This window comes from Coloeus monedula (assembly GCF_965178545.1).
Source record: "Coloeus monedula genome assembly, chromosome: 1".
Classification (NCBI taxonomy): domain Eukaryota; kingdom Metazoa; phylum Chordata; class Aves; order Passeriformes; family Corvidae; genus Coloeus; species Coloeus monedula.
In genome coordinates this window covers 155,811,099-155,820,647 of record NC_138781.1, presented here as the reverse complement: position 1 = coordinate 155,820,647, position 9,549 = coordinate 155,811,099, and the positions used below count along the sequence as shown (strand labels likewise).

Below are 9,549 nucleotides of genomic sequence, written 5' to 3'. Positions count from 1 at the left end.
TTGCTCTGGAAAAGTCCTGTTCAGAAGTTATTTATGAAATATTCTTTTTAAGTAGCTCCTTTCTAGTGCAGCATTACATCACCTCCCACACCCACCCTTCAAACCAGTTTTCAGACTTTTAAAAGTCTGGAAAGGTAAATACATTCTACACCTTTCAGAACCTCAGCCCTTCACCTGAGAATTGCAGCCTTTTCCCCCACTGTGAAAAGCCCCCGACTCCGCTGTGCCACTGCTGCCCCTGCACAGGTGCCATGGGAGTTGCACTGCTGCTGAAACCAGAGATGTCACCACAGAGGCTGCAGCACTAGCAAACCCTCAGCCCTTTTACTGAATACGATATCCTGCAGCTCCAAGCTGTCACCACATCCCCGCGTGAGCTGTGCTCACTGGGATTTCATTCCCACCTTTGTCCAGAGGCTGTGGGTGCCTTTAGGAGCCTTAACTGTACTTCTGAAGCACCAAAAAAAACCTGACAAGTTGTAAAGCCCCCTGCTGAGGACTCATGACAGCGATTACCAGGAGCTGCAGGTAACCTGGCCATCGTCCACCCAGCCCCCTTCACAAACATCCACCTGAGAGGCACAAGTACAAGTAGATATTCTTTATTACAGGCAGGTACAAAACTTAGTCAAAAAGACCAAAGCCCATGTCATCATCAGATTCCTCTGATTCTTCCTTCTTTTCCTCTTCTTTCTTCTCCTCAGCTGGAAAAGACAAGATTTATCTTTTTATCTGCTCACAGAAGTCACTTGTCACAAAGGATTTCACATACAATGACTGTAACATCAAGCATGAAGACCTGAGCAGTCCTAACAAGCTAAGCCAGCAGCCCAAGAATAGTGTCTGCAGTATTAGCAAAGTGGCTTCAGAATTCATTTCTATCAAACCTTTAAAACTTTAAGAAGAGATGCTAATGTACGATCCTGATGACATTACAGGAAGAGCAGTCTTAATTCTGAGGGAACACTAATCCTGTACACTGACTTTATGTGCCAGCCTTTCTCAATAGGAGGGTGCTTTGACCGAGAACACTCACACAGACACTGTAAGGCAAACCTCATGAACACAGCTTGTGTCACTGGTTCTTGCAAGGCTGTGGCTGCCCCATCCCTGGAAGTGTTCGAAGCTAAGTTGGATGGGGCTCAGAACAGCCTGGTCCAGTGGAAACCGTCCCTACCCGCAGCAGGGGGGTTGGAGAGATACGACGTTTAAGACCCTCCCAACCCAAGCCGTTCCATAGATCCACGTTTCCGTGCCTCGCTCGGACACGGCCGCCACTTACCGGGGGCGGCTCCGCCGGCGGGCGCGGCACCACCCGCGGGAGCGGCGGCAGCCGGAGCCCCTCCACCGCCCGCTCCCACGTTACAGATCAGACTCCCGATGTCGATGTTCGCCAGCGCCTGCGGAGACCGAGAAGCGGCAGCGAAGCCTCGTTAACACGGGGGAAGTGTGCGGGAGAGCCCCACACGCCGCCCCTGCCCGGCCCGCGGCCCGTCTCGCCCACCTTGGCGAAGAGCCCCGGCCAGAAAGGCTCCACGTTCACTCCGGCCGCCTTGATGAGCGCGTTGATCTTGTCCTCCTGCAACGAGACAGCGGGGCTCAGAGCCCGCCCGGCCCGGCCCCTCAGGCGGCCATGCCGCGCGGCCGCCGCCATCTTGTGCGCCCGCACTCACCGTCACGGTGACCTCGTCGTCGTGCAGGATGAGGGCAGAGTAGATGCAGGCGAGCTCGGAGACGGAGGCCATGGCGGGGCGCGGTGCTGGTCGCCGGGTGGTTCGGCCTTAGCTTCGTACGAAGGACTCAGCACCTTGGGCCGCCGCGGAGCGAAAGGGGCCGGCCGCGGCGGCCGCGCATTTATAAGAGCACCGCGTGTTCGTCATCGGTGACGTCACCACCGAGCCGCCGCGCATGGCGGGTGCGGGCGCGCGCTCCTTCCGTTTTCCCTTCCCCGCCCCCCCCGCCTTTACCCCTCACCGCCCTCACAGGGAATAATTCATTCCTAAAAACCACAAACAGCCCTCCCCCAGCCGCTCCCCCAGCACTGCTAGGCCCACCCGTGTCCCCAGGTGCCACATCCACACGGCTTGTGTATCCCTTCAGGGGTGCGGACTCCATCGCTGCCCTGGGCAGCCCGTGCAAGGGCTGGAAAACTCTGGGGAGGCAATTTTCCCAGTATCCAAACTAAACCTCCCTGGCACAGCTTGAGGGACCCAAGCCCCTTCCCCCCGCCCCCCATTTCAGGTCTCACTGGGTCGCTAAACACTCCATTTTCTATATGTAATAAAATGGGAAGAAAAGGTGCAGAATAAGCCCTTGGTACAGAACAGTGTAGCCTGATTTTTTTCCACCTGAACATAAGGAACAACTTCTTTCCTGTGCAGTGACCAGGCACTGGACAGATTGCCCAGAGAAGGTGTGGAGTCTCCCTCACTGGGGATATTCCAGAACTGTCTGGACACAATCCTGTGCCATGTGCTCTGGGATGGCCCTGCTGGAGCAGGGAGGTGGGACCAGATGACCCCATGGTGGTCCCTTCAACCTCACCCATTCGGTGGTTCTGTAATTCTGCTATTCTGATGAGCCTGAGCTAATTCCAGAGTTTTGCTCCAAAGGAATCATCAGATTGTGAAAAATAAATATTCTCTGGGGGTTTTTTTTGTCTTCTTGACAGATATGCATTTGATGAGCCTTGGTGGCTGGGTAGATCATGGAACAGATTTCCTAGAAGCTGTGCTAAGGCACTCCTGGAGGACAGGGAGGTGATTTGGGACAGCCATGGCTCCATCAAGGGCAAGTTCTGCCTGACCAACTGAGGGGCCTTCTATGATGGAGTGACCACATCGGTGGACAAGGAGAGGGCTATGGATGTCACCTGTCTGGACTTCTGTAAAGCCTTTGACACTGTCCCCCACAACTTCCCTCTGCCTAATTGCAGAGAGATGGATTTTATGGGTGGACTGTTCAGTGGATAACTAACTGGCTGGATGGTCACATCCACAGCACAGTGATCAACTGCCCAATGAGATCAGTGATGCATCCCTCAGGGGTCTGTTCGGCACCAGTATGACTTAAAATCTTCACTGAAGACATGAACGGGGGGATCAGGTGCACCCTCAGCAGATTTGCAGATGACTCCAAGCTCAGTGGTGTGGCTGACATGCCTGAGGGACAGGATTCCATCCAGGCTGGACAGGGCTCTGAACATCCTGATCTAGGTGAAGGTGTCCCTGCTCATTGCAGTGGGGCTGGGCTATCTGCCTTCAAAGGTACCTTCCAACCCAAGCCAAGTAAGTCAAACTATCAAAAATAAGGAAAATTATTCTAAAAATTGCAAAAAACTTGGAAGCTCAGAATCCTAAAATGACAATTTTCTATTACCAGCAAAGTGTATCCAACAGCCTGTTTTTGAAGTGCTCCTTTGTAGAAATCTGAGGATTTATTAGACTATTACAAGTAAAAACTGAGGTAGGCAAGAAGGACTTGACCTCTAGTATCCATCCCTCCCTAAGGATCAGAAACAACTGCGAATTTCACTAAACAAAGACCTAACACTACTCACTGCTGGAGATGATAAATGCAGAGAGTTGCAGTGCTTAACTTGTGGGTGCTTATACCTATTAGGGAGGTCACCAGCTCTGAATTTAAGCATTTACTTAAACTCCTATTCAAGGCACAGGGCAATTGTCTACATTTTTATACCTAACTCAAAGTAGCAAATAAATGCACTTTTCCATTGGGATGTAATATCCTGGACCCTCTGTCATTGCTGTGTGCTTGAGGATAGGATTTCACGGGGACTTGCATGAGCGTGCCTTGTCTGTCCCTCACTCCAGGGTTGCCAAGGTCTCTTGTGCAAAAGCCCTCAGAGCTGTCCCAGTGGTCCATGAGATGATGATCTGACTGAAAAGTAGCAACAGAGAAATAGATTCCTTTTCAATCAAATAAACTTGCAAATGATGCTGGCCTGGGAGATGAGTACTGGAAGTGTGCAAGCAAACAGTGAAATACAGGTTTAGTAGACATGGTTTTGTAACAGTTCTGATGTAACAGTCTTTAAGGTAAAAATTATTAGAAATGCTGATGGGTTGTTAAAAAATAAAATATGAAGACCTAAAATTTAAATGTGGCATTCACATAAGCTTAGGCTTTGGCTGGCAAAGATGTTAATTAAATGAGATTTGCCTGCATCCTTGCTTCATGGCTGTCTTGCTGCATCTATTGAGTGACACTGATAAAGCTGCTCTGTAGGAGCCCAGAATAAAGTTCTGATGAAAACAAATCACTGTATAATAAGAAAGAGAAACACTGAAAGAAGCCCCAGTTTGCTGCTTCCTAAAGTTCTTGGGAGAGTAGGTATCTGATCAGGATTGCTGGTTAATAAAGCTTAATTAATTAATAAATATTTAAAGCTTAATTAATAAAGGCAGTTAATAAAGCAGACCAAGGATCTAGAAATTTGCAGTGGTGTGTGCTTTTCACCTCTGATCCTGTAACAGTCTGTACTTTTAGTGTCTAACATTGCCATCCTTTTGGAACAGAAGTCTCTGTTCTGGATGAATCTACAAATAGATGAGGCTTAAAAAAAGCAACAAAACCCCCTTACATTCTTCTGTGTATTCTACAGTCCCAGGGTAGTGAGTTATTTCCAGGGTGGTGAGGTTTAGGACGATGACACAGCTGTGTACTAGCAAGATGTTGCAGGGTCACACAGGGCTGTCTTCATGATAAACAAAACAAGTAACTTGGCTATGAAACTTCCCTGAGGTGGATCTTTGACACTTGGAGGATGGATGGTAAAGAGCAGTGGCAGAGATCTGGCTGGATGCACTTGTGCATTGCCAAGAAAGATGAAAACATCAGCAAAATCCGTCATTATTGTACAGAAAGCAGTCAGTCCTTAGCACCTCGTCCTAAATCATCTGTGAGTGTGCAGCACTACGGAGCTGATGCCTGATCATTAGAACATGACCAGGGCCACTGGTGGTCATCAAAATGGTCAAACTCAAGAGGTCTTTACCAAGGACACCTGAAGTTTATAGTTCCTTTCTCTGTCCTTGCTTAACTATTTTGTTGCTGCTTATAACCTTCCTGAGGTGACTCTTCCCTTCTTAAGTCGCCTCTCTCTGGCTCTCAAGGCTTCAGTTTATCAGTGAGCAAAGGCAAAGTGTGGCCAGCAGGACCAGGGCAATGACTGTCCCCCTGTACTCAGCACTGGTGAGGCTACACCTCGAGTCCTGTGTTCAGATTTGGGTTCTTTGCTACAAGAAGGACATCGAGGTGCTGGAGCCTGTCTGAAGAAAAGGAACAGAGCTGGGGAAGGAACTACCTGACAGGAGGCTGTAGCCAGGTGGGGGTCAGTCTCTTCTCCCAGGTAATAAGTGACAGGATGACCTCAAGTTGTGCTCAGGAAGTTTAGATTCACTATTAAGAAAAATTTCTGCATGGAAAGGATTGTCAGGCATTGGAACAGGCTGCCCAGGGAAGGGATTGAGCCAACAGCCTTGGAGGTATTTAAAAGACATGTAGGTGTGGCACTTAGGGACATGTCTTTTTCTTAGTGAACAGTCTCAGGTACAGTATTTGCTTCTTTAATCTTTTTGGAAACTCCTTTTCGTTCCTAGTTGGGTGTTTTGGTTGTTTTGTTTTGTTTTTTTTTCCTTGTAACCAGGTTATTACAATGAAGAACAAAACTCTGGTACTGCTTAAAACTGTAATAACCAGCATGTGTAACACATCCCCAATAGGTGGTGCTGCATCTTTTCCATCATGTTGAATTGTTGCATTGTTGGCCCTGATCATTTGGAAAAGTTGTGGGTTTGAGTGATTATTATCATTGGTAATCTAATGAGAATAAGTATTTTTCATTGGTTTTGTTTTTTAATAAATAATTACTGCAATCCATTTGACAAAAGAAATCAAATGCAGCTTTGTAACTTAGTAGTTGGGACAGTCATCTGATTATAGAAAGACATAAATCAGGTTTTGGTCCCTCCACCATGGATTAATTGTGGTTAAATAATTACTTGTTAAAATAAGAAACAGTTCCTGAGCAGGGGACCAGAACCCTCAAAGTCTTTGTAAAATGTGAACACATTAGAGCACAGAGCCATGGACTTCTTCACTTTGGTTCTGATTTTAAATTCTTATGCAAAGCAGAACACAGAATATATGACAGATCTAATGCATGTACTCCAATATAGCATCTTAAAAGTTAGGCCAGTTGAGAGATGGCAAATATAAGCTTAAATCCCCTCCAAGTCAAGAATAAAATTTACATCTTTCAGCTCTGAGCAGAAATTTTTGCTGCTGTATCATTGTAAGCAATGACTGCCAGACATTTATAAACTTTGGGGTTTTAATATTAATTCAGTTGAAAATGGTAGGGGTTGTTACTTAGGGAGGTCAATGTATGGTTTCTCATCAAAAGAAAAGCTTTATCATTTGTCACTGGCCTATTTGTATATAAAATATTTTCCCTAGATTGCTGCTGCTGCTATAAATGATTTTAAAATGCTGCTCCTAAATACCATCTTTGCTTCCAGAATGATTAGAACATTAACATGCTTTTTTCCAAAATTAATAATTTCTTCTGTGACAGCTATCAGTACTGGGAAATGTCATCTTGAAATCCAGCAGTTAAGACAGGTATTGTGCCCAACAGTCCCTCACTTTTTTTTTCTTTAGAAAAACCTAATTTTAAGTGTTTAAGCATCTGTTCTTATACTACCATATAATTGTTAATACAGTTTATAAAGAGCATGCATAAAAGAATGCTGTTACAGAGCTTTCAAACCTCTCTTTCAGAATAAACCTTTTCAAGAACTGAGGCCTTTTTTGAGTGAAATGGCCCAGTAAGACATAATTAGGTTTCACTGTGCTCCCAAACAGCAGTTGTCAGTGACAGAAGGCATTGGAAATAAAACAAGTGACATGGCCCAAAATGAGTGTGTGAAGAGAAGCAGAAGAAAGTTGGAACTCTCTTTCCTCAGATGCACAGAAATGGTGCTGGAAGTGCTCAGTACCATGAAAATATAGCTGAGGAACAGCAGCACTTCCACATGGGAGAACAGTGCCTAAATAAAACAATTTAACTAATTCATTATTTAGCTGAATGTGTAGTTCTACACAAAAAAAAAAAAAAAAAAAAAAAAAGAGATCCCTTTGCTTATGAAGTGCTAAATCCAGAGAAATCAGCTTTAAATCAGTACGAGTAGGTTGCACTCTAGGATGTTTGAGGCATTAATTGCCATTTTCAGGATCTCTATTTTTCAGGGAACTTCTGAAATCAATTGTAGAGGATCCTATGGAGCCAGAGAGAAAACCTCCTCTTATAAACCTCCCCTTATATCTCACCTGTCTTCTGAGGCTTGTTAGCTTGTTATTTTCAAACTGCTAGCACAGTATTGTAGTAGACTTTTAGCTTCAGTGGAAGTCAGTGCTGATAGTCAGGGTGACCAAATTAGTCCAGTGAACATTTCCAGAGAGTTGTCAGTGCATTTTTATGCCTTTTTTTTTTCTTAAATGCAGGCCTAACAGGCATGATAGAAAGTCTGATCTTAGAGGAAGTTACATTCCTAATCAGGTTGAAGAGATTGGTTTAAATATAGCATAAAAACCATTAGATGTTGATATAGAAAACTGCATGTTTTCCCCCTGCCACCGCAGCAGAAAGGCCAAATGTGCCTCTGATAACTCTCTTCTGGCTCTTGTTTCTGGGGATTTCCCCCCATCCACCCTCTTTTTCAGCCTCTAGTAAGGTTATATAGCATAAACTGGAAATTGTTGGTGGTTGTGCAAAAATGTTACCTAGCTCCTCTGAGAGAGGAAAACAGCAACCTCTTTGCCAGCTCCAGCTCCCTTGCTTATCTTTTTGCTAGAGCTGCTTGGCTTTACTTTAAAACTAAAGTTGACCCATAATTTTGTCCTTTGTTTATAGTTACGGGTAAATCTTTACTTCCCAGCAATTTGAGAAGCCTGGAATGGAGACAAATCCAAAATCACTCCAGTGGAAACTCTAGTGGTGACAATGGTTTCAGGAACAGTTTACTTGAAGTGAAAGCTGAGCTGTTAATAGCAGCCCTTGAATATCTGCAAGTTTGACCCAAAAGGAAGAGTAATATTTCGGAACAGTGAGATGCTTCCATATCACTTGAAATATGAATTGATGAAGAAGGATATTAATTGGCTTGATAAACACTACAAGCTGTATGTTTGCCTTGTCTTTTGGCAGATAATACTTGGTGAAGGAATTCAGTTGACTTTGACGGGGCTTGACTGTTCTGGATTGAAAACTGCATCAATTTTTTAAAGGCTTCTACATCAACATGGAGGAGGTGATTGAAAGTATAGATCATGGCTATGCTGGAACTCTGTAAGTAACTCTAGTGGAAGTGAGCATCATTAACTTGCTTTTTGCCTCCTTAGCAGGTTTAACTTTATTTTTCCTACTTTCTTCTCCTGAAAGGAAGAGGTACCAATTAGGTGAATACAAAAGGACGACAGTTCCTGCAGGAATTATCATCACTGATGTGGAATCATAAAATCATTTAAATTGGAAAATACATGTAAGATTATCAAGTCCAACCATTAACCCAGCACTACCAGGCTCATCACTAACCCATGTCCCCACATGCCACATCCATGTCTTCTAAATCCCTCCAGGGGTATCACCAGGTTCTCAGTGCATCATACCGATCAGTACTCTGCCCCTTTCACATAACTTCTAGTTTGTCTCCTGCAGTAGTAAACTTTACATGTGTACAACCAGACATTATCTTGTTGTACTAAACTTTACATGTGTACTGTACCAGGCATTATCTGGTTGTACAAGGCAATAAGGCAACCCGGCCACAGCTGGGCTTCATAGATATGACCAAAAGTGGATGTGGTATGGAAGTGTGGGATCCATGAGGTAACCAAGCTGAGGTTTTCACAGCAACAGGAGGAATAAAATAAGTTAAACAATCAAATCCAAATTTAATTAAAGATCCAGTAGTATATGTAATAAATATATAATATATATAGATATAATTCCAGCATTCCTTTCAAACGTAACAGGGAGAGGTAGCAGAGAGAGTGCTAGAGGCACACCGTCATTTCCCAAGGTCTCACTGAAAACTCCAGGATGACAGGACATAGTCTTAAACTGTGCCACAGGAGGTTTTTCCACAGCAAGGGTGACTAAACATTGGAATAGGCTGCCCAGGGTGGTGGTGGAGTCACCATCCCTGGAGGTGTTTAAGGAAAGACTGGACATGGCACTCCGTGCTCTGGTCTGGTTGACATGATGATGTCCGGTCACAGGTTGGACTCGATGATCTCCGAGAACTTTTCCAACCTGCCCGATTCTGTGACTCCGTGGTCAGAGCTCGGACGAGGCTGCAGGCGGGGAGCGGGGCCCCTCAGCTCCGCAGTTCTGCTGATCCTTCTCCTGCTGCCGCTGCCGCTTCCCGCCCGCCCGGGCCGGAGGGCGGAGCGCCCCTTCCCCGTGACCCCGCGGCTCCTCCTCCTCCTCCCCTCCCCTCCCCGCTCCTCAGTGCCGCCGAGGAA

At 45.5% G+C, this 9,549-nt stretch overlaps 1 protein-coding gene across 1 annotated transcript; it reads right to left on the bottom strand.

Annotated features, from left to right (window-relative positions):
* Window positions 1–586: 586 nt before the first annotated feature.
* Window positions 587–1,857, bottom strand: RPLP1 (ribosomal protein lateral stalk subunit P1). Its single transcript, XM_082286123.1, has 4 exons — window positions 1,674–1,857; window positions 1,505–1,579; window positions 1,283–1,400; window positions 587–704 (listed from the first exon to the last, which is right to left on the bottom strand). Exons 1-4 carry the CDS (start codon window positions 1,743–1,745, stop codon window positions 625–627), a joined length of 345 nt encoding a protein of 114 aa, XP_082142249.1. The 5' UTR covers window positions 1,746–1,857; the 3' UTR covers window positions 587–624.
* Between the last annotated feature and the right edge of the window lie 7,692 nt (window positions 1,858–9,549).